Source organism: Thalassophryne amazonica, chromosome 5 (assembly GCF_902500255.1).
Source record: "Thalassophryne amazonica chromosome 5, fThaAma1.1, whole genome shotgun sequence".
Lineage (NCBI taxonomy): Eukaryota > Metazoa > Chordata > Actinopteri > Batrachoidiformes > Batrachoididae > Thalassophryne > Thalassophryne amazonica.
This window is the reverse complement of record NC_047107.1, coordinates 72,053,047-72,078,913: the sequence shown is the minus strand read 5'-3', so window position 1 is coordinate 72,078,913 and position 25,867 is coordinate 72,053,047. Positions and strand designations below refer to the sequence as shown.

General features: G+C 41.0%; 1 protein-coding gene across 3 annotated transcripts in view; it reads right to left on the bottom strand.

Annotated features, from left to right (window-relative positions):
- dock8 (dedicator of cytokinesis 8) overlaps positions 1-25,867 on the bottom strand; it is a 187,996-nt gene that overhangs the window by 67,824 nt on the left and 94,305 nt on the right. For 2 of the 3 annotated variants that reach the window (XM_034170521.1, XM_034170523.1), the window contains exons 20-25: positions 24,988-25,222; positions 24,408-24,566; positions 24,031-24,218; positions 16,402-16,494; positions 12,239-12,334; positions 6,808-6,957 (exon numbers count right to left, since the gene is read on the bottom strand). In XM_034170521.1, coding sequence (XP_034026412.1) covers positions 6,808-6,957; positions 12,239-12,334; positions 16,402-16,494; positions 24,031-24,218; positions 24,408-24,566; positions 24,988-25,222 — 921 coding nt within the window. The remainder of the gene's footprint in view (positions 1-6,807; positions 6,958-12,238; positions 12,335-16,401; positions 16,495-24,030; positions 24,219-24,407; positions 24,567-24,987; positions 25,223-25,867) is intronic. The other variant, XM_034170524.1, reaches the window with a different exon arrangement.

Here is a 25,867-nt window from a genome sequence, read left to right as displayed (position 1 = left end):
ATACAAACATGTGAAGGTTGTTAAAGGCAAACATACTGGTAGACCAAGGAAGACATCAAAGCGTCAAGACAGAAAACTTAAAGCAATATGTCTCAAAAATTGAAAATGCACAACAAAACAAATGAGGAACGAATGGGAGGAAACTGGAGTCAATGTCTGTGACCGAACTGTAAGAAACCGCCTAAAGGAAATGGGATTTACATACAGAAAAGCTAAACGAAAGCCATCATTAACACCTAAACAAAAGAAAAAAGGTTACAATGGGCTAAGGAAAAGCAATCGTGGACTGTGGATGACTGGATGAAAGTCATATTCAGTGATGAATCTCGAATCTGCATTGGGCAAGGTGATGATGCTGGAACTTTTGTTTGGTGCCGTTCCAATGAGATTTATAAAGATGACTGCCTGAAGAGAACATGTAAATTTCCACAGTCATTGATAATATGGGGCTGTATGTCACGTAAAGGCACTGGGGAGATGGCTGTCATTACATCATCAATAAATGCACAAGTTTACGTTGATATTTTGGACACTTTTCTTATCCCATCAATTGAAAGGATGTTTGGGGATGATGAAATCATTTTTCAAGATGATAATGCATCTTGACATAGAGCAAAAACTGTGAAAACATTCCTTGCAAAAAGACACATAGGGTCAATGTCATGGCCTACAAATAGTCCGGCTCTTAATCCAATTGAAAATCTTTGGTGGAAGTTGAAGAAAATGGTTCATGACAAGGCTCCAACCTGCAAAGCTGATCTGGCAACAGCAATCAGAGAAAGTTGGAGCCAGATTGATGAAGAGTACTGTTTGTCACTCAAGTCCATGCCTCAGAGACTGCAAGCTGTTATAAAAGCCAGAGGTGGTGCAACAAAATACTAGTGATGTGTTGGAGCATTCTTTTGTTTTTCATGATTCCATATTTTTTTCCTCAGAATTGAGTGATTCCATATTTTTTTCCCTCTGCTTGGTCTAAAAAAGTAACCGTTACTGACTGCCACAATTTTTTTCCTGATTTCTTATAGTGTTTCTTAAAGCCAGAAAGTTGCCATTTGAAATGACTTTAGTTTTGTGTCATGTCTGTGATCTGCTTTTTTTCTACAAAATTAAACAACTGAATGAACATCCTCCGAGGCCGGTGATTCCATAATTTTTGCCAGGGGTTGTACTAATATAAGCAACAGGTTGTTCACCATTGGCTGTGTCCCACAGTGATCTATACTCAAGGTTCTTGAAGTGGAGCAAAATCTCCACCTAGTGGACATTTCCCATTAATGCAGGTACAACAGAGTTTCACCAACAGCTCCAGTTGTTAATGAGTTGTGTTCAAGAGACAAATGTCTTCATAGTCATACTTCATACTCAAGGTGCAAATATATGCACCAAATAACCCTGAAATCTAATGAGCATATCTAGCCCCTAGAGCAGAGATCGTCTAATTTCAGAAAGGCCAAGAGGGTGCAGGTTCTCTTTCTAACCACCCACTCCACTAGGACATATGACATATGCATCTACTCGGCTGAGGATGAAGATTGTGGCCAGGCTAAAGCAGATGGCAACATGACCAATGGTATGACTCCCCCAGCTCACTAAAAAGACCTGTCAGGAGAGGATAACCTTCAACATTAACACAGCTCTACTCACCATCCCCACTACCAACATTACAGAAACCAATGAGCCCACTGCCACAATAATCCTTGACACACTTTGGTGTAAGATCAAGAATACCCCCAAAGGGAGAGCCCTCCATGAAGAAGACTGGAGGCCCAAATTTGGAAAGCCCAGAAGGATATTAGCCTATTAACAGGCATTCAGAAAGCCATGATAAGACTCAGGTCCTGGATGGATAAGAAGTACAAAAGATTTCCATAACTGAGGCCCTGAAAACTACCAAAAAAGGATCACGGCTCTGACTACTCAGCTGAAGAGATACACTAGAGAAGCAGAGGCCAAGAAAATAAATGGCCTGTTCTCCAATGACCCATCCAGGGTGTAATCCCATCTGAAAGGAGAAAACAGTAATAAATGAACAGGTCCGCCTGGAGCTGAGACTGAGCAATACTGGAAGAACATCTGGGAGAAAGAGGCATCACACAACACCAATGCCAAGTGGCTGGTGGACCTAAGAACACACCAGAGGCACCTCCCAGAACCAATCAGCATCACAAAGGCAGATATCCAACAATGAGTCTCAGGGATGAAGAGCTGGACACCACCAGGGCCTGATATAATCCTCACCTACTGGCTGAAGAAGCTAACATGTGTGCCTGGCAGTACAAATGGGTGGGCTACTAACAGTAGGTACTCACCTAGACTGGCTAATAGGGCAGGACAATCCTGATCATGAAGGACGCCCACAAGGGTATGACACCCTCAAACTACTGACAAATTACCTGCCTCTCCACAACATGGAAGCTCCTATCAGGCATCACAACAACCATGCTGAGTAGGCACATGAGTCAACACATGAGCACAGCTCAGATCCCAGCTGACAGCAACATCAGAAAGAAGGAGTAGGAGAAAACAGAGAAGTACCCAGGGTTGAAGGAGTAACTGGAGCAGATGTGGAAGGTAAAGTCCAAAGTGGTCAAAGTGGTAATAAGAGCACCAGGCGCTCTAACTCCTAAATTGGAAGGGTGGATGCAGCGGATTCCAGGTACAGCATCAGAGGTCTGTTTCCAGAAGAGCGCACTCTTAGGAACAGCTAAGATACTGTGCCGAACCCTCAAACTCCCAGGTAGAGGACTGGAGTTTGAGGAACACACATACCACCCTCCCCCGGGGGGGTGAGAGTGAGATTATATATAAATTTAATCAGTTCATTGAATGCACAGGAGGTATCTATGCTGTAAATATGATATATCTGCCCTGTATTCTTCATGACTTCTCATGTTCACAAAAATTATTCCACACACAAAGTTGCAAACATCAAATCAAATCAATTTTATTTATATAGTGCCAAATCACAACAAACAGTTGCCCCAAGGCGCTTTATATTGTAAGGCAAGGCCATACAATAATTACGGAAAAACCCCAACGGTCAAAACGACCCCCTGTGAGCAAGCACTTGGCGACAGTGGGAAGGAAAAACTCCCTTTTAACAGGAAGAAACCTCCAGCAGAACCAGGCTCAGGGAGGGGCAGTCTTCTGCTGGGACTGGTTGGGGCTGAGGGAGAGAACCAGGAAAAAGACATGCTGTGGAGGGGAGCAGAGATCAATCACTAATGATTAAATGCAGAGTGGTGCATACAGAGCAAAAAGAGAAAGAAACACTCAGTGCATCATGGGAACCCCCCAGCAGTCTAAGTCTATAGCAGCATAACTAAGGGATGGTTCAGGGTCACCTGATCCAGCCCCAACTATAAGCTAAGTAGAGAGGGTGTCTGTCTCCCTGATCTGAATTGGGAGCTGGTTCCACAGGAGAGGAGCCTGAAAGCTGAAGGCTCTGCCTCCCATTCTACTCTTACAAACCCTAGGAACTACAAGTAAGCCTGCAGTCTGAGAGCGAAGCGCTCTATTGGGGTGATATGGTACTATGAGGTCCCTAAGATAGGATGGGACCTGATTATTCAAAACCTTATAAGTAAGAAGAAGAATTTTAAATTCTATTCTAGAATTAACAGGAAGCCAATGAAGAGAGGCCAATATGGGTGAGATATGCTCTCTCCTTCTAGTCCCTGTCAGTACTCTAGCTGCAGCATTTTGAATTAACTGAAGGCTTTTCAGGGAACTTTTAGGACAACCTGATAATAATGAATTACAATAGTCCAGCCTAGAGGAAATAAATGCATGAATTAGTTTTTCAGCATCACTCTGAGACAAGACCTTTCTAATTTTAGAGATATTGCGCAAATGCAAAAAAGCAGTCCTACATATTTGTTTAATATGCGCATTGAATGACATATCCTGATCAAAAATGACTCCAAGATTTCTCACAGTATTACTAGAGGTCAGGGTAATGCCATCCAGAGTAAGGATCTGGTTAGACACCATGTTTCTAAGATTTGTGGGGCCAAGTACAATAACTTCAGTTTTATCTGAGTTTAAAAGCAGGAAATTAGAGGTCATCCATGTCTTTATGTCTGTAAGACAATCCTGCAGTTTAGCTAATTGGTGTGTGTCCTCTGGCTTCATGGATAGATAAAGCTGGGTATCATCTGCTTAACAATGAAAATTTAAGCAATGCTGTCTAATAATACTGCCTAAGGGAAGCATGTATAAAGTGAATAAAATTGGTCCTAGCACACAACCTTGTGGAACTCCATAATTAACCTTAGTCTGTGAAGAAGATTCCCCATTTACATGAACAAATTGTAATCTATTAGATAAATATGATTCAAACCACCGCAGCACAGTGCCTTTAATACCTATGGCATGCTCTAATCTCTGTAATAAAATTTTATGGTCAACAGTATCAAAAGCAGCACTGAGGTCTAACAGAACAAGCACAGAGATGAGTCCACTGTCTGAGGCCATAAGAAGATCATTTGTAACCTTCACTAATGCTGTTTCTGTACTATGATGAATTCTAAAACCTGACTGAAACTCTTCAAATAGACCATTCCTCTGCAGATGATCAGTTAGCTGTTTTACAACTACCCTTTCAAGAATTTTTGAGAGAAAAGGAAGGTTGGAGATTGGCCTATAATTAGCTAAGATAGCTGGGTCAAGTGATGGCTTTTTAAGTAATGGTTTAATTACTGCCACCTTAAAAGCCTGTGGTACATAGCCAACTAATAAAGATAGATTGATCATATTTAAGATCGAAGCATTAATTAATGGTAGGGCTTCCTTGAGCAGCCTGGTAGGAATGGGGTCTAATAGACATGTTGATGGTTTGGATGAAGTAACTAATGAAAATAACTCAGAACAATCGGAGAGAAAGAGTCTAACCAAATACCGGCATCACTGAAAGCAGCCAAAGATAACGATATGTCTTTGGGATGGTTATGAGTAATTTTTTCTCTAATAGTTAAAATTTTATTAGCAAAGTCAGTCATGAAGTCATTACTACTTAAAGTTAAAGGAATACTCGGCTCAATAGAGCTCTGACTCTTTGTCAGCCTGCCTACAGTGCTGAAATGAAACCTGGGGTTGTTCTTATTTTCTTCAATTAGTGATGAGTAGTAAGATGTCCTAGCTTTACGGAGGGCTTTTTTATAGAGCAACAGACTTTTTCCAGGCTAAGTGAAGATCTTCTAAATTAGTGAGACGCCATTTCCTCTCCAACTTACGGGTTATCTGCTTTAAGCTGCGAGTTTGTGAGTTATACCACGGAGTCAGGCACTTCTGATTTAAGGCTCTCTTTTTCAGAGGAGCTACAGCATCCAAAGTTGTCTTCAATGAGGATGTAAAACTATTGACGAGATACTCTATCTCACTCACAGAGTTTAGGTAGCTACTCTGCACTGTGTTGGTATATGGCATTAGAGAACATAAAGAAGGAATCATATCCTTAAACCTAGTTACAGCGCTTTCTGAAAGACCTCTAGTGTAATGAAACTTATTCCCCACTGCTGGGTAGTCCATCAGGGTAAATGTAAATGTTATTAAGAAATGATCAGACAGAAGGGAGTTTTCAGGGTATACTGTTAACTCTTCAATTTCCATACCATAAGTCAGAACAAGATCTAAGATATGATTAAAGTGGTGGGTGGACTCATTTACATTTTGAGCAAAGACAATTGAGTCTAATAATAGATTAAATGCAGTGTTGAGGCTGTCATTCTCAGCATCTGTGTGGATGTTAAAATCACCCACTATAATTATCTTATCTGAGCTAAGCACTAAGTCAGACAAAAGGTCTGAAAATTCACAGAGAAACTCACAGTAACGACCAGGTGGACGATCGATAGATAACAAATAAAACTGGTTTTTGGGACTTCCAATTTGGATGGACAAGACTAAGAGTCAAGCTTTCAAATGAATTAAAGCTCTGTCTGGGTTTTGGATTAATTAATAAGCTGGAATGGAAGATTGCTGCTAACCCTCCGCCTCAGCACGTGCTACGAGCGTTCTGGCAGTTAGTGTGACTCGGGGGTGTTGACTCATTTAAACTAACATATTCATCCTGCTGTAACCAGATTTCTGTAAGGCAGAATAAATCAATATGTTGATCAATTATTATATCATTTACTAACAAGGACTTAGAAGAGAGAGACCTAATGTTTAATAGACCACATTTAACTGTTTTAGTCTGTGGTGCAGTTGAAGGTGCTATATTATTTTTTCTTTTTGAATTTTTATGCTTAAATAGATTTTTGCTGGTTATTGGTGGTCTGGGAGCAGGCACCGTCTCTACGGGGATGGGGTAATGAGAGGATGGCAGGGGGAGAGAAGCTGCAGACAGGTGTGTAAGACTACAACTCTGCTTCCTGGTCCCAACCCTGGATAGTCACGGTTTGGAGGATTTAAGAAAATTAGCCAGATTTCTAGAAATCAATCAACTTTTTTTCTTATATAGCGCCAAATCACAACAAACAGTTGCCCCAAGGCGCTCTAATGAGAAATGAGAGCTGCTCCATCCAAAGTGGGATGGATGCCATCTCTCCTAACAAGACCAGGTGACAATATGACAACATGACAATATTATGCTCTATATACTATATATATAGTGGTGGGACATAAAGATGACAAAAAATGTATGATGTTTCATTAAAATTTAGAATACTATTGCATTCACAGTAATTTTAATTTGATTTAACATGAGGTCTCGCCCTTTGTCAGCAAAAATGTAAGTTTTACTAGACTCCCACTCTCACAGTTGGCCATCATGTACACTGTCCACATTACATTTTTTTCTTTTACCTTTTGTTGTTTGACAAGAATAGTCGCAATTTCAGCAGTAACCACGGAGACGATGGTGGTGATGTCATCCTTAAATCGGTCAGAGAATCTGCTTCTTCGAGGAACACTGTGTTTCTCCAGCTGACAGACGTGCTGAGCCATGCTTTTCACCTGTTAATCGATCATGTGCAAACGTGATTAATCATCAATAACCAACAGAGGACGTAACAGTGCTACCAATCAAATAATATGATGCACCATAAACGGAAGCTTATGTGGCAGTACATGACAACAGAGCAAGAATGATGAATACAGATGTGAAGTAGTAACTTGACAGGTAATCTGACCCGATAATAAGAGCAATGTTTCACTGGTTGTCATCATTTTCTGTCCTCATTTATCATTCAAATTACAGAAGCTGTTATCTCTGAAAGAGGTAGACGTCAAGGAGAAAGAAGTAAGAGATACTGAGGAAATAAATGCAAGTGATAAGACATTTGAATTGCAAAACAGTGATCTGTAACAAAAGGTTCTGATCAATTAAGACAACGGTGATTTCAAAAAAGGACAATTCATATTAAAACTGCCATTTATATGTCAATCACTTGTGATAGGAAAAATGTGGCTGCAAAGTCTTTAGTTTTGTGTGTGTGTGTGTGTGTGTGTGTGTGTGTGTGTGTGTGTGTGTGTGTGTGTGTGTGTGTGTGTGTGTGTGTGTGTGTGTGTGTGTGTGTGTGTGTGTGTGTGTGTGTGTGTGTGTGTGTGTGTTGGCGGGCCGTGTTGATAACCATTTGTAAAATCCAGGTGGCTTTTGGTGGCTTTCAGTTGAGTGAGTATCTGAGAAATTGTTTAACAGCAGGGGATGTTCCAACTTGTCCTTAAGGCTTCCAACGGAGGTGTTTTTCCTATGGCGGGTGCGCCGCGCCGGCTGCGAGCCGATACACCAATCCGTCCGCACGTCTTTCATTAAAAAAAATCTCTTTTAACAGTGGAATGTTCGGATAAACTGCTGATTCCGACCTCTTCTGAAAGTTCTCTGTTCTCTCACGACGTCCTGGGTCAACAGAGGCTTAAATTTGGAGGTTTTCAGCTTGAAACAGGATGACGACGTCGCCTCGGAGCGTTGCGCGACGTCCCGCTCCGTGGGAAGTCCTTACAGCGATAGAAACAATCCAAAATCTCTCATCAGCCGTTAAAATTTTCACCGAAAACCAGCTGAATTTCTCGAATGGTGTCCACTCGGATGTGCCTCACAGTTTTTGAAAAAATTTTGATCAAGCACAGCGCCAGTCTCTCAGCAACTTCTCAGACAAAGGAATTCCGACGAGAGGGCTGGACCACTCCTTCCACAAGGCGTGCTCACAGGCGAATGACGTCACCGACAGGCGTGAAAAAAACTCTTGCATGCCCAAGAGGGTTCAAGCTTGGCTGACGTAATCACACGTGATTCAAATCCATATGGTTTTTTAAAAAAATAATAAGGTCGGATACTTTTCTCACAGACCTCATAAAATGGATTTAGTTTGTTTTATAAAACAGTCAGATTCTGTAGAGACTTTCAAGTCCAGATTAAGACGTATTTATTTTCCATTTTGTATGGCTAGCATACTGGCACAGTGTGTTATAATGCTTTTTACTCTTAATTTTATTAGGAAACGGAGCAGGCCGGAGACTCAACTTTATCTAAATTCTGGGTCTTTTAGTGAAGCTTATGGTCGGTGGACGGCAATCATCTTAGTATTTCTTCTGTTTTTCTTGTTGCTTAATGCTGACAGATTATACTGTATCTGTTGTCATTCTGATGCCTTAGTATTTCTTGTTGCTTAATGCTGACAGATTATACTGTATCTGTTGTCTTTCTGAAGACTGATTCTGTTTTTTTCCTCTCTGTTTGAGGTGCGGCTCCAACCAGTGATGGGTGTGTTTTTCTGAAACCCTCCTGCCCTGTGCACCGGCAACATATCCTGTATATTCGTTTTGTGAACTGTTTTGTAATTTGTGTCGGTAGCATGGCCCAAGCAGAGGGTCTCCCCTTTGAGTCTGGTTTGCTTGAGGTTTCTTCCTCAGAGGGAGTTTTTCTTTACCAGTGTCACCTGTATGCTTGCTCTGGGGGTTGGTAAGGTTAGACCTTACTTGTGTGATGCACCTTGAGGCAACTTTGTTGTAATTTGGCGCTATATAAATTAAAATAAATTGAAAAAATATATATACGTATAACGGATTTTGTTCATTTTATACATATATGGGATCCTGTCCGTTTTATACATATAATGGATTTCAATTATAACAGGCAAAATTCGCTGGACCATCTCATTATATACTAGTTTTACTGTATATAGACACAGACACACAGGTATTTTAATGGTCCTAGTTGCATCACAAAAAGCAGCTCATGTGCCACTCAGGCCTATTGTATGTAGCACAGATTCCATTACTTACAATTTGGCCAAGCACCTCATGTGGATTTTGGCTCCTCTAGGGGGTTTCTCAGACCACCATGTGGAGAACACATAAAATTTGTGAACAAGATCAAGGACCTTCAGCTGGAGCCAGATGAAACTATGGTGTCATTCGATGTGACATCGTTGTTCACCTGCATCCCCACTGTTGAGGCCGTCACAGCTGTGAGGCAGAGGCTGCTGGAGGACGCGTCTCTGCTTGAAAGGACCAAACTTACACCAGACCACATCTGCCAACTCTGAGATCTGTCTTAACACCACATATTTCCTGTTTAGGGGGAATTACTACAGGCAGATCCATGGTTGTGCGATGGGGTCTCCGGTATTCCCCATTGTGGCCAAACTGTACATGGAGCTAGTGGAGAAGAGAGCCTTGGCATTGTTCATGGGCATCTGTCCCAGTCACTCGTTCAGATATGTCGATGACACATGGGTTAAAATCAAGCAACAGGAAGTGGAGGCCTTCACAGAGCACATCAACTCGGTGGACTCCAATATCAAGTTCACACGTGAGGATGCCAGAAACAACCATTTAGCCTTCTTGAATTGTAGTGATACAACTGGAAAGAACAGGCAGCTCCAGACAGGGGTTTACAGAAAACCAACTCACACTGACCAATATCTGCTCTTTGGCTCTAACCACCCCCTTGAACACAAGCTCGGGGTAATCAGGACTCTTCAACACAGAGCCCTACAGGTGCCCACAACTACAGAGGGAAGGGCTAAAGAACAACATGTACGGAAAGCCCTCACAGTATGTGGTTACCTACGATGGTCCCTGGATAAAGTGCAGAAGTCCCAAAGAACAAAGAGACCAGACAGACAGGAGAGGGAGCCAAGAAGAAGAGAAGTGTCTCTCCCTTATTTAGCAGGAGTAGGGGAAAAACTACAGAGGATCTTCAGAAAGCACAAAATCCCAGTTTACTTTAAACCTGTTAACACCTTGAGACAGAAATGAGTTCACCCTAAGGACAGGATTCCTAGTTACAAACAGAGCAACGTAGTGTATTCCATCAGATGTCAGGAAAACTGTAACGAACACTACATAGGTGAGACTAAGCAGCCGTTGCACAAAAGGCTATACCAGCACCGCAGAGAGGGCGCCGGTGGACCTTAGTCTGCAGTTCATCTCCACCTTAAAGACACTAACCACACGTTTGAGGACAAGGACGTTAAAATCTTAAGAGAAAAGAAATGGTTTGACAGGGGAGTGAAGGAAGCATTTTATGTGAAACAGTTGAAACCCAGCCTTAACCGGGGAGGGGGGTCTGAGACACATTTTGTCCCCTGTTTAAAATGGGATACTCGGGTCAAAGCAGTTTCAGTCTTTTGTTCATGGTAATGAGTCATTTATGTCATCAGGAGAGTCGTCAGGAGGGACAGCCACCCCGTCATTAGGAGTGTGCTAACTAGAGCACAATAGGTGCTAATTAGAGCAATTGTTAAGCCCCTTTCACACCGGGGGTGCTCCTGGTTGCTCCCAGTTGCGCCGTGCATCATTATGATGCCGCCGCATGGAAGCAACTCAGCGCCGAGACGATGCAGCTCGGCGCTACAACAGCGTGAGGGGCGCAAAGGAGGAAGCAAGTCAAGCGCCGAAAAATTAAACCTGTTTAATTTTTTTGGCGACCTGCGCTCGACGCAGAAAAGGAAGTGGTTCCAGCGCAAGTCGTGGCAAAGAGGCGCAACTCGGGGCGTTACCTGGCGTGACTCGGAAGCCAATTTATGATTCCTGCTGTGTTCCATTGTTCCCGCAGTATAAATCACGCAGGATTGTTTAGCAGTAAAATGCAGTAAAAACTACACGCTGGAAAAAAAAAAAAAAAAAAAAAAAAGACCACAGAATAAAAAATGCAGACTGATCGCCAGAAATATCCAGTAAAAAGTCCGGACATCTCTAGTCCACTCATGGACGTTCATTCACGTGCGCACATGTGAACAATTAAAAGAAAAAAAAGGCATTAGTTCCTTGTTCTTTGCTCAAACTCTCACATCACAGTTAGAAAAAGACAAAAAATGACATAAGTCCTGAGACAGGACATGTCAACATCAAGTAGAACTCCAGACATCTCCACATTTGCTTGACGGTTCATTCGCGCGCATCAGAGTGCACAGTCTGTCTGCAGCCAAACTGTGCACTCTGACTTCTCTGTGCAGAGAACCTGCAGGCTGCGTTCTCATCTCCTCTCTGCCCCCTGCTGCGCACACCTGACGCAGAAATTCCTGCGTCGTCATGACACCACAGGAAGCAACTGGGAGCAGCCCTGGTGTGAAAGGGGCTTTAGTCACTCGCCAATAGCAGTCTGCCTCTTGGTAGGAGAGGTCTGGTTAGGTTTAAAACTCTAGGTTTTGCTGGCTTCTGTTATTCTTCTCTACAAGAGTCAAGACAGAAGTCAGACTACCAGAGCAAGAATTTTAGCTGAGGAAGCTTCTGCGATTAGAAGCAAAAAGTCCTCACGTCAAGCAACCCAGTCGAGGATTCAAGCTTCTCTACTATGTCCCATGGTTGATTATCAGTGTAATATTGAGAGGTAAATGCATCACCATGATAATATCCCTTTAATTTGTTGGCACAAAATGCAATTCCTTCCCATGTTTTTATTCATTTGTGTACACAAGACAAGTGTAGTGGCAGAGAGCCAGCACAACAGACCATGCTTTCTCTGCAAAGCAGGAAGGTGAATGCATCGGCTTCAAAATATAATCTTAATATCCTCATTAAATGCCTTTTTACTAACTATATTCCTTTGCAAGTCCAGCATGTCTCTGTAACTCATCTGCAATCTAGAGTAAAGCTTAATTAAAGAGGGTCTATCCATAATTAAAGAGGGTCTGTCCATAACATCACCAAGAACAAGTGCTTTAAGCAGCTGAAATGAATGACTTCATGTGCACATGCACACACGCACACTTCTCTATAGCAATCCATGGCTCTGGACTACAGCAATGAAAACACTAGGCGTCAATTTAAAAAAAAAAAGTTAAATACTGACCAATAACTCAAAGAAGAACCAGGCATATTTGTATGCATTTTCTCTGCAGACTCCCGTGCTGACAACCATCTGTAGGGCCAACTCTTCGTGAAACTGCTGTAAAAGACAATGTAAAGTGAGACAGAGTTACTATTAAGCACAGTAACTGATAAAATAGATATTAAACCAAGTAAGCATGAACAATTATGACTTCATTAGAAAACGTGGTTGAACTGTAAACAGAAAAAAATCAAACTGAAAAACCAAAGAGGTGGCTTCCTCAGTGCTACACTCCCCCCTTGTGGTGACCAATGGCAACTAATGATTGAACAGCCATCTCAGTTTTCTTTACAGATGTTTGCTTGGGGATTAAAAAAAACAAAAATCCATAAGACAAAAAATTCTGCATAATTAAACAGATTTTAAATAAATTATTCACAATACAAATGTGCTAAGCATTAAAGACTATCAGACATAAAACAAGCTGTTTATCTTATATGACTGCTCTGCATCTGTAAAATTAATTATTTTAGGGAACATTGTTTTACCACAGTGTTGCTCGATGAGTTACTCATTATTATCACTTGTATCTCTGTAGAATCACGCACTTGGTGGTAATTCTACAAAGTATGTAATGCTTTCTTTAAAAAATAAATAACAGATTCTTTTTACTGACGTAAATTTAAAAATCTACATTTTACTGACACACTAATGGGTAATGCAACTAAAATGGTTTATACAGAAACAAAGACACTTAAGACTTTTGTAAACTACTGCATAAGTAACTTTTTTCAGTATGTTGCCTTCTATATCCAGTGACAAGTTTCATCATAAAAGTAAAAATGAAAAAAGGAAGTGACACTGCCTCACTAATGCATACCAATTGTCAGTAACTGAAATGGATCACATTTTGTCTTTCTGATGACTGATTCTGTTTTTGACTGATGACTGATTTCTGATTTTGTTTTGTCTGCATCAGATGGGCAGAAACCTCCAAAGAAACTGAAACAGTGATGGGCACAGTTCCGCTAATCCGCTACCCGCTAATTAGCAAAGCTAACATTTTTGTTAACGGATTAGCTTTTCAGCTAACTTTGAAAACCATCAGCGGACCAATTAGGTCTGCCCACTTTTACGGTGGGGGATCTGAGGTTCTCACAGAGTTCTGTTTATTGTAAAGGACATGACAGAAACCAACATTTAGGTTTTTAGTTTTTACCGATGTTTATGACCATTCAGCTTTATCTCTATGACAGCAAAAAGAAAAAAAGTTAGACTGAAAGTTATCAGAACTAAATTTAGTGGAAGCTCAGCTACTGCTGCAAAGAAGAAGAAGAAAAATATAAAAGTCATTTACTTTCAACATGCTGATAATCAGAGTAGCCAGGAGTCATGAAGCGCAAAGCACCTTTCACTCATGGTTTCATTTAAACCAACTTATTCCGGACAGTTTCGGGAAAATAATGGCAACTCTGTCATTTTGACAAAGTGAAAATATCAGCTATATGTTTTAAAGTAAAGCATGAATTTTGAAGGTTTGACGTAACAGACACATGCGCCAAAAGGCATTATGGGAAAATTCAAATGACCTGCTTTCCTCACCCCCCCCCCCCCTTCAAAATGCAGAGAACACTGCCATCTACTGGGAGTGTAAATAGACCAACATAATCAGAATGTCTCAGTAATCACAGGCATTGCAAAAACCAACAAGTTACAGTAACTTTACAGGGGGTGTGAAAATTGGCATTTTTTTCAGTTTCATTTTAAAGTGCCACAATTCACCCCACTGAGATATCCCAAAATCTCTTGTGCACCAGAGAGTTGCTGCAGTCAAAATAACACTGAGAAACTACATGACAACAATTGCAAATGATTATACAACCAAAATGTAACTTTTATGCCTTTCATAACATTTTTAAGAGACTGCTGCATGAGACCCTGAAAACCTGCTAAAACAAATATTACAAATATTCCGTGTCTGCTATGTTTATAAACACAAACCGAATGACATGAACATGAAGTGATCACAGCGATTCCCCACCCACTGTAAATAACGGTGAAACAACTTGACCTTCTTGCAGGTTTACCTAAAACAAACACAATAACAACATCTATAAACCCAGGTAATATATTCACAAGAGTTTTAGGCACAATATACAAAAACTTTTATGTTGGGATGACGTTAATGCTGTTGTTCGTGTGCAGTGCAGCAGTTAAACTGCAGCCTGACCAGATAGTTGGAGTGTCAAAATTATTCATTTAATGTCTTACACATAGCCTGCCTAAAGCGTTGCATTCTAAACTCTATTTATTGTCTTTATGTAACGTTGCAGCTTTGCAGCTGCACTAGTAAAACTCACCGTCTCTTCTCCAAGGAGGAAAACTGTGATAACATTCACTATTCAGCAAGAGTTTTCGTGGGAAACTTGAAGTTTCATTTTACTGGAAAATGGATACGGTTGCTGTGCCCCTGCCCTTGTCTGAATGTACAAAAGATCTCAGAAATGCTGTGCTCACACACACATTCAAAATCTTGCTGTTCAGATTTTTGACTATTGCGTGTGTCTTCAAGGCCTTGAATTAAAAGCCTGTTATTTTAATCTGCCAATTCTCTGACTTTATTTCCACAAACAGTTTCAGACACTTTGACTTAAATCATTTTTGCCTCCACACAATATCAATGTGAACTCTCTGAAATTTTGTGACATTTTGTGGGATTGGAAACCTCTCACACACAAATTACAGTTGGTCTATTTAAACTCCCGTTCAGTAGATGGCAGTGTTCTCTGCATTTTGAGGGGGGGAAGTGATGAGAGCACTCATTTGAATTTACCCATAATGCCTTTCGGCACATGTCTGTTTAACATCAAAGCTTCAGAATTCATGCATGCCTTTAACACTAAAACATATAGCTGACATTTTCACTTTGTTAAAATGACAGAGGTGATGATAATTTCGATAACTTGTCCATAATTAGCTTGTTTAAATTTTTAACCATAATTCAAAACTGCCTTACTGTGCAGGACTCCTGTGACACAGTTGCAAGTTTATATTTTTTTCACACAAATTTCTTTTTTTTTTTGCTCCCCTTCTTTTCTCTCTGGTCACCAGGTCTCTCTTGTTGAGAGAAAGCTGATCTTAGAAGCGCTGGCTCATTGTTGTTTGTGATTGCCTTTGAATTTATTCAGTAGTATCAGTAGCTGCCAGTGTACTGGAGTCAATGCTAAAAGTTATCGGTTTATCTTTTAGCTGTAACTTCTGCAAAATTTTTTTGTGGTTTATCGGTTTAGCTTTATGAAAGTTAACTTTTCAGTTTGCGGATTAACTGTTGTCAAAGCTAACTTTTTGGTTAGTTGTGCCCACCACTGAACTGAAATAACTACTACAAACCTGAACCATCAGGAAAGTTGGACTCTGGAGGAACTACATTGGATCTTACCTAGGTGATCACAACACATATCTACTCCCAAAAATGTAGCATTCTAAATATGTTGACAATCCAGCACCTCTTTGAAGAACTAGCACCACTGAGCAAGGCTGAGGGTGACTATTTGCTTTCATTATTATAATTTAAGGCTTAACTTCACAAATGTTAAACTACTTCTCATGGCTTTCTTTCACTCTTACCACATACTTTGCTTTCTTGTGTGGATGTCTTACAGTACATTAATGATCATATGCTGTTATTATTATAAAGTGATATGTGGGTATGGATTTTTGTACATCTGAGTGATCAGATTTCCATCTTTAAGTTACTTTAATTTAATCAGGTTAGTCCCATTGAGATCGACACCTTTTTTGGAAGGTAGACCTGGACAATTCAAAAGCTTCCAATTCACCTAACCTGCATGTCTTAAATGTGGGAGGAAGCCCGAGCACCAGGAGGAAACACGTAGAGAACATGCAAACTCCACACAAAAAGGCCACAGGTGGGAATCAAACCCATGACCTTCTTGCTGTGAGGCAACAGTGTTAACCACTAAGCCACCGCGCTGTCTTAGAGAGAGACCTTTGACATTATCTTTCATTTTTCACCTGGAGGTACCGTTTCAGTCTTTTTTTTTTTTGTCAAAATGCAAATTTATGCATTAAGATGTCTCCAAGTTAAATTAGATCATCAATGCTATGGAGGGAGCATGTGGTGGTGCATTAATAATGATAAAAAGGAAAAGGACACTTTTTACCTTTCTGTTGGAGGGCCTGGTGCTTGCTGTGGCGTTCGGATGATGAGTTAAGTCCACGTAGGTGGACATGCGGCTGCATGGGTTGTTGTGGCCCTGAAGACAAACAAGTTCCCAACACAATGAAGCTGATGGATGCAGTCATTAGGGTGCGTATCTAGTGGCCTATTACAATACCTAATGTACTGTGAAGATGAATACCAAGTGCTTTGTGTGTGTGTACTAGCTTGTTCTGTGTGTATTTATAAGTCAATTTTTTTTTTCCAAAGAACAGCTTGAGTGTCATACAGTTGTGTTCAAAATAAGTGTATTTAAAAAGTGAGTAATGCTCAAAATCCTTATCTATATTATAATAGCCAAGTGGCCGTTGTGTGCACGTGTGTGTGAGTATGGCTTTGATCATGGGGAAACCGGGGAGAGCTGACATTTGTTGTTTGGTATGCTTACATATTTTGGGTCAAGGATAAACGCTGTGAAAACAGAAAGTTGATAGGACTAATATTGTTTAAGAAATTAGCAATTTTAGCTAACCAGTAAACAATGGACATTGTGCTGCAATGCACCATGGGAGTTCAGGGTTTTAAATGTTGTTATTGTGATTCATTTTTAACAGTGTTGGTTGTGTTATTGATTTATTGTGTTTTTGGAGTTCAGTTGGTTTAGTCAGTTCAGTTAAGTGTTATGTTGGTAATATGAGTGAAATGTGTAGTGCTTTTAATGCCTGTGGCTACCGTCTGTGTTGGTCAAATTAAAAGCACCTGCTTACAGGAGAATGTAAAAAAGACAAATAGCTGTGTGCGTGCGCAATTTTGATCACACACAAACAGCGGAGAGCTGACATTTGCCATTTGGTATGCTTATGTATTTTGGGTCAAGGATGAATGGCTGCCAAAACCGAATATTGATAGGAGTAACATTTTTAGAGAAGCTACATATATTAATTAACAACACTGAACACGCCAATCCAGCAGGGGCTGCTAAATCATCTATATATTAAAAGCGTTTGCAATGTTAATACATAATATAATTGTACGACGTTAAAAATGCATGTATGACACGAGAAAGTGAAAACATTTATTTCCATTGTGGTCCATTTAAAAATCAAATAACAAAACAGAAGTAAAAATAAAATAATTATAATACTGATCATAATAATAATAATAATAGTGTGTATATGATAACAAGAACCTAAACAATTTAGAAATACATCAAGACAGTAAATTAACATTTAAATGGGTTGAGTTCTTCAAAAAACTGTTGCAGTCTAAAGCCTCGGCCCCACTGAGTGAAGAAGGAGCCACGCACCAGGTTTTTTTGTTTTTGTTTCGTGAGCTATCGTGGCAGTATAGTGGCTCAGAGTGGCTCTTAGAGGCATTATCTTCAGTTAACGAGGCTCCTCTCTGAGCGTGGCGCTAATTTCAAGATGTTCAAAATTTAGCAACAACAGCATGGCACAGTTTGTGTTCAAGTTACTGCGACGGCTTAGAGGCATTTGCGTGGTGCTTACGAGTCTACTAAAAGTCCATTATCCGTGCGCCTGGCACCTTCGCAGGACCTGAGAGGCTATTTTTGGAGCGGCTCCTCCTCTTGCGCACACCTGCTCTGTGTGCTGGACTCTATATATTTTGTAGTGGATTAATCATTTTCTGCCAAACCTTGGATGCTGAAAACACCTTTAATCACTTCTAGAATCAGAGGACTGTTTCATCTGGATGCTTTTTTTTTTTTTTCCTCTTTCCTGCTCCATGTGGGATGTATTTTGAACAGCTTAAGGTAATTATTTTGAATGTTTTTTATAGCTTGATAAAACAGTTCCAAGCTGTAAAAGTATGTCTGTATGTTGATGTCTGTTGTATGTAAAAGTATGCTGATTTAATATCTTGCTAATGGATCACATGAGCTCCGCTGTGTGTGCGCACTGAGGCAGGACCTGAGAGGCTATTTTTGGAGCGGGTCTCCTCCTTTGCGCACACAAATCCACCTGCTCTGTGCGCTGGACGCTATATAAAATAATTATTTTGTAGCGGATTAATCATTTTATGTCAAACCTTGGATGCCGAAAATACCTCTAATCTCTTCTGGAATTAATGGATCACGTGAGCTCCGCTGTGTGTGCGCACTGAGGCAGTGGCTCATCATCACGCTTCAAACGAGCATTTAGGCAGAACGTCAGCTCACAAAAGAGTGCTATTTCAGTCAACACTGGATGAACACAAAGTTAAAATTTGGGTGACTGCGTGAAAGTGGATGTGTGTTTAAAGCCACGGAAGATAACTCCAGTGGAGCAGCTAAGAGCAGGAGCATGCAAAAGACCGATTTTGAAGACATAACAGTTAAAAGTTGTATCATGGTGACTTGTAAGCTGCGGAAGAAATAAAGAAATATATATATATTGAAAATGATCCACAGGTGTATATAGTAAAACAGCCACCTCATTCTGTATGCAGAACAGCACCGCGTGAAAGAGCACAGATGCGGCTGTCCATGAAGGACAGCGCGCGCGCAAAAGAGCGTTTTTGCAGAAATAAACGGACGAACACAAAGTTAAAAGTGGATTCACATAAAAATGATTGTGCAAAGCCAGGGAAAAAATAAAGCCAGCAAGCCACGGAAGGAAAGGAAGCTACGTAGAAAGAGCAGAGAGGTGGCTGTCCATGAAAGGACAACAGCAGCGTGCGCGCAAAAGAGCGATTTTGCAGAAATAAACGGACAAAAAGTTTTGTGTGTTTAAAGCCGCAAAAAAAAAAAAAAAAAAGCCAGAGAGCTGCGGAGCCAGCGAGGAGCACAGAGGCGGCTCTCCAGGAACCCGTGGTTCGGGTCTAGCTGGTCTGGTGCATTACAGGTAGACAGCAGCCTGGTGCACAGCGCACAACTGCGGAACTGTGATGGAGTGTCTATTTTTGGACTGCATAAAAAAAAAAAGAAAAAAAAAAGAAGGGACATCTTTAAATGCTGCTGTGAATCTGTGAATTAAAAACCCACACTTTGAAGGGACCAGGTGTGGGAGGGGTGGAGGTTTCGACCAAACTCATGCCTAAACGTGCGCTAACATGGCGTTATCATGGTGCTATCATGGCACTATGTGGCTTAGTGTGGCTGATGCGAGCCATTCGAGGCTGTAATGACAGGTCGGTCGTGGCTCACTTGAGGCTGCTACGCGGCATATGCGGGGTACAGAGAGGCACATAGTGGCACCTTCATAGTGGATACGTGATAGATGAAAACGTGGGTTATTCTTCGAATAATCACCCCACACCCATGCGTGGCTCCTTCTTCAGCCTTCATTATTCGGTGGGACTGAGGCTTAAGGTTCTAGAAACATTCTGGAATCACACACCATTCCAACTCATTATAGAAACTTTGCAAAATTTAATACCACCTTCTATGCACATTCTATTCCAAATTAAAAGATGAAGAAACATGTATCAAATCTGTTATTACTTTACAGAAAGGAAACAAAAACGACTATTAAGTTGTTCCAAAAATAGCCAGGTCTGCATTTTTCTTTCTGTGAAAAACACAGGTGTCAATTAGGTGGCCCTTAAGGACGAGGGCAGCAAATGTTCTACGTTTTTTGTAGTGCACTTCACTCTGAAAATCAGAGTAAAATGGGTCAAACCAGACATTGTTCAGAACAGCGCACTTTAAAATGTTGATTGGAGATGGGAATACATATAAAGGAGTGCAGAAAATGATAGGCTGCTGAGCTTTAAAATGACAACCAAAACCAGAAAGACGTGGAAGAAAACAGAAAAGCACCATTTGAATGGATTGAAGCAGAGCCAAAATGACAAAGACTCAGCCAATGATCAGTTCCAGGGTGATCAAAGAAGCTCTAAAGTTACCTGTAAGCACTGTAACAATTAGAAGACGCCTATGTGAAGCCAAGCTATGGTCAAGAAGCCCCCACAAAGTCCCACGGTTGAAAAAAAACAACATGTGCTTAAGAAGTTACAATTTGCCAAACAACATATTGACTAGCGTAAAGAGAAATGGCATAACATTTTCTGGACTGATGAGGGCAAGATTGTTCTTTTTGGGTCTAGGGGCTGCAGACAGTTTGTCAGACGACCCCCAAATACTGAATTCAAGCCACAGTAAACTGTGAAGACAGTGGAGCAAGCATCATGATATGGGGATGTTTCTTATACTATGGTGTCAGGTCTATTTATCGCATACCAGGGATCATGGATCATGGATCAGTTTGAATACCTCAAAATACAACCCCAATTCCAATGAAGTTAGGATGTTGTGTAAAATGTAAATAAAAACAGAATACAATGATTTGCAAATCCTCTTCAACCTATATTCAATTGAATATACCTCAAAGACAAGATATTTAATGTTCAAACTGATAAACTTTATTGTTTTTGTGCAAATATTTGCTCATTTTGACATGGATGCCTGCAACACATTTCAAAAAAGCTGGGACAGTGTTATGTTTACCACTGTGTTACATCACCTTTCCTTCTAACAACACTCAATAAGTGTTTGGGGACTGAAAGCACTAATTATTGAAGCTTTGTAGGTGGAATTCTTTCCCATTCTTGCTTGATATATGACTTCAGTTGTTCAACAGTCTGGGGTCTCTGTTGTTGTATTTTGTGCCTCATAATGCGCCACACATTTTCAATGGGCGACAGGTCTGGACTGCAGGCAGGCCAGTCTAGTACCCGCACTCTTTTACTACGAAGCCACGCTGTTCTAACACATGCAGAATGTAGCTTGGCATTGTCTTGCTGAAATAAGCAGGGACGTCCCTGAAAAAGATGTTGCTTGGGTGGCAGCATGTGTTGCTCCAAAACCTGGATGTACCTTTCAGCATTGATTGTGCCATCACAGATGTGTAAGTTGCCCATTCCGTGGGCACTAACACACCCCCATACCATCACAGATGCTGGCTTTTGAACTTTGCGCTGGGAACAATCTGGATGGTCTTTTTTGCTGTTTTGTCCGGAGGACACGACATCCATGATTTCCAAAAACAATTTTAAATGGGGACTCATGAGACCACAGCACACTTTTCCACTTTGCATCTGTCCATTTCAAATGAGCTTGGTCCAGAGAAGGTGGCGGCATTTCTGGATGTTTCAGGATTTCAGGACCCAGTTTGAGGACCTCCTGTCCCATCTGCGCATGCACATGTGAACAATTAAAAAAAACAGGCTGCCGCTGCTGCTGCTAGCTCTCCCCTTCAACTCTGTCATAATTGTGTTATAAACCAGTCACCATTTGTTTTATTATACATCTGTGTAGTTAATAAATAAAACAATCTTCACAGATGATTCGGTTGCACGCGCACGCAAAAAAAAAAAACTGGCTGCTGCTGCTGCTCGCTCTCCCCTCAAACTGTCATAATTGTGAAATAAAGGACAAAAGGGACATAAGTCCTGCTCACAGGCTGGTTGCCAGAGACAGGACATGTCCACATCAAGTATAAACTCCAAACATCTCCACGTCACTACATATCCAGTCCCTGATTGGTCATCGCAACGCAACAAGACGACAGAATTCAGATTTTTCAACTTGGGGAGGAAGGCAACGCGACGTGATATTGTGCCATTCGCTCAAATTCGCTTCATTTGCGTCCATCGCGTGGCTTGTACTTTTGTGGCACCACAACGCGTCCTTACATAGGGATTACATGGCAACCTGTCGCCGCCGTCGCTTGCGTGTCGTCCGGTGTGAATGCGGCATTAGAAGGAAAGGTGATGTAACACAGTGGTAAACATACCACTGTACCAGCTTTTTTGAAACGTGTTGGAGGCATCCATTTCAAAATGAGCAAATATTTGACAAAACAATAAAGTTTTTCAGTTTGAACATTAAATATCTTGTCTTTGTGGTGTATTCAATTGAATATAGGTTGAAGAGGATTTGCAAATCATTGTATTCTGTTTTTATTTACATTTTACACAATGTCCCAACTTCATTGGAATTGGGGTTGTACTTGAAGAGGTCATGTTGCTTTATGCCAAAGAAGAAATGCCCTTGAAATGGGTGTTTCAACAAGACAACAACCCCAAACACACAAACAAGTGAGCAGCATGTGTATTATGAATTATCATTACAGTGAGTGAAGAGCTGTGATAGACATACGGTAACACACAATCCATTTTGATCTCTCCCTTCCAAAGGGCAGGAGATGAGAGAAAGCAGAAGCTCTTATCAGCAGATGATAAAAGACGTGTGGCTGTTTTGACAATGATAAAATTCAACAGGTATGTTATATCTTTTATGTAAATACAGTAAAACCACAAGAGGCCCCCTAATCAAGATAAAATAAGACAAAAATGAGGGAATTTATTGTGAAACTGTACAACGAGTTTACTTATTTGTTGTCAGATTTCAAACAGCAGATTTATGTGGCCATGTGAAATTAGGGATGGACCAAGCCGATCCTGGATCAGTATCGTGTTCCGATACCGACGTAATTCACATATTGGAAAATACCAATCCAACCCGCGACATTTTCCGATACCGGAGAAGAGCCACTGTGAATCCTCTCAAATGCTGTTGTTTGCTCTCTGCCTGTTTACTACCGAGTGGAAGGAGGAGAGGGGGAGGTTTTCTGAAGCCGAGCTGTTTGAGAGAGCTCTCTTCCGCAGTGTTCTAGCTGTGGTTAGCTGCAAATTTCTGCCTGGCTCTCGGATTCAAACTGTCTGTTCATCGAGCATGGATTTTCCGAAAAAACTGAATTGTTGCTGAAAATGTGTGCTAAAAAGTTAGCCGCTTAACTGTCCCGGGGCTGTAAAACACCAGCTTAGCGTGCAGCTGAGCAGGAGAAGCCAAACAGAGATTCTGTCCGCTAAAAGGGAAAAAGTCTCCATTAAAATCATGTGCGTGAGCGTCGCCGATGATAAATTTATTTTACAGTTGAAAGACTTCGTGTTTCCAAAAAGTCTGAAGTTTGCGCAGCACAAAAACAGAGAGAAAGACAAAGAGAGAGAGAGACAGGGGAGAGAGAAAGCGCAAGAGAGAGAGGCAGAGAAAGAGAGAGAAAAGGCAGAGGGAGAGAGAGAGAGAGACAAGACAGAGAGAGAGGGAGAGAGACAGGCAGGGAGAGAGACAGACAGACAGACAGCCAGACAGAGAGAGTGCTGTCTTTTCTCTTTAAATCTATAAAAATAAGGCTATAAAAAGCTATAAAAAAAAGTACTTAATTCCTTCACCAAAACATGAAATCTAGACTTTCATCTTAGATACACCTTCTGGCAAATTGTAGCTGAACTTTCAGGTCTCCTTTTTAAGAAACTCCTCATAAAATCAACAATAATGATAATAATATTAAAGCAAACAGAGCTCTGGTATTGGATCAGAAAAATATCGGTATTGGCAGATATCCAAATTCAGGTATCGGGATCAGATCGGAAGTGAAAAATTGTGGATTGCTGCATCCCTATCTGAAATTACTCTGTTAGCCTAAATACAACTCAAGCCTAACAGTGTATCCTACCACAATACAGTCTTTGATAGGTCGTGGCCTATTAATCTTAAGAGATTGGTACCCCCAGGGCAGGGGAGCAACTCCTGTTTTGCTAAGGAACCTCTTTTAGCCAAAAACGTATTTTAATATCATTTTAATGCATTTCTGCCACCAAAACCTTTGGTGGCAGTTGTTCTTATCAGTACCTTGGCAGTAAGGATGTTTCTCACTTCAGCATCTTCAGCGTCTTCAGCAGATGTAAGAGGAGAGGGAATATCAGGGTTACTGGTGCTCCGGATTCTTGACATTAAAAGCATATTTCCAACTGCAGCTGCTGAAGCACGACCCATTGTGCTGTAACGACTCTCTGCAGAAGGCAACGCGCTGCCTGACCCTGAACAATGATCAGACACAAAACTCATGATTCAATTCATTCAATATTACTTGGACAGCAATCAAATCAGGCAAAAATTTTTACAATGGTCATATTCAAGGTATTTCTGAATAACAGTTTCACTTTGACTACAAACAAATGTTTGCCCAAAGGCACAACAATGACAATAATACAATCTGTGATTTCTACCTGAATTGTCTTGAGGAGGGTCAGGCAAACGGAAAACCCAGTAAAGGTAGCTCGCCAAGAGGCTGTTCCTGCCCTGCTGGTCTCTGGTCAATTCCTGACTGTTATGGAGACTGTTGACAATAGACACCACTGACTCGAAGGCTATTTGTGCAAGATTGGCTGTAGGACAAGATGCCAGCACACACACAAATAAATAAATACAGCTGAACCATGTTACATTAATAGAGTCAACAATATATGATTTTGACTGTGAAATACTTCCTATCCCTTATCACTATAGGCCCGATTACATTTCAAGGACCATGTTGATAATTTTGATTTTTAAAGCCAAAATATCAAAGACTCATACATTTTCCTAGCAACTGTTTTTTAGATCATAAAAGGGTAAAGAATAAGTTAAAATGGTTGAAAAATTGTAATACTTTGGATACAGAACAAACAGATTTAACCATTCATCTTAACCTAAATGGAATATTTTCATGTTCAAATTACAACCTGCCCAAAACATACATTAGAAGATGCTGCATCACTGAAGCAACAGTGACTTCATTCAGTTTGATGAATCACTCTATCTCCTCACCGGTCTGGCCAGCAATGACCATCGGCTGCATGATGAGGGTGAAAAGTTTATCCAGCACCAGGTGAAGAAAGAGGACCAGGGGCTCCAAACTGGAGGAGGACAGTGAGATGATGCTGAGCTTTAGCTCATGTTCGAGTTTGTTCTCTGGAATTTTCTCATCCCTGACCCGTAGCGGGAATGCAGCTCCACCCCCTAGGGCATGGCAGAGAGTGAAGAAACGCTCCAGATGGTTGTCCTGATGCAGAAGAGAGGTGATTTAAAATAAAGATGCAGAAACAGAAGCAGAAAGAGAAAGAAGAGCAATTAAACAGATGCAAAGAAGAGTACTGATACACTGTGGATCGCCTGGTAAAGGCCCAGTCACACCGCGTTTGCTTTTTGCTTGCTCTTGCTTGCCTCTACTGGTGGTTGGCTCTCACTGCGGTATTGTATCACTTCCTGTTCCGGAGCACAGCGGTGTTTTCCTGTATCTGTTAGCTGTTTAATCTGCGCAGTTAGATTGATCTAGTTATCTAGATAACGATTTGTTTCCCAGTGTAATCTTTACGTGCCTTAACTAAAGCACTCCTTCTGCTGAATCACCTCTAAATTATTTACACATTATTCACTTTGCGTGTTTTTAGGAATCTGCTAGCTTAGCGCAGCTACTAGCTCTTAGCCGATTTAGCATGGCGGCTTCTCTTGTCTCTCCCGCACTTTTCTGCTCTGGGTGTGAAATGTTTAGTTATTCCTCGGCCTCCTTTAGCAGTAACGGTACTTGTAATAAGTGTAGCTTATTCATAGCTTTGGAGGCCAGGCTGGGCGAATTGGAGACTCGGCTCCGCACCGTGGAAAATTCTACAGCTAGCCAGGCCCCTGTAGTCGGTGCGGACCAACGTAG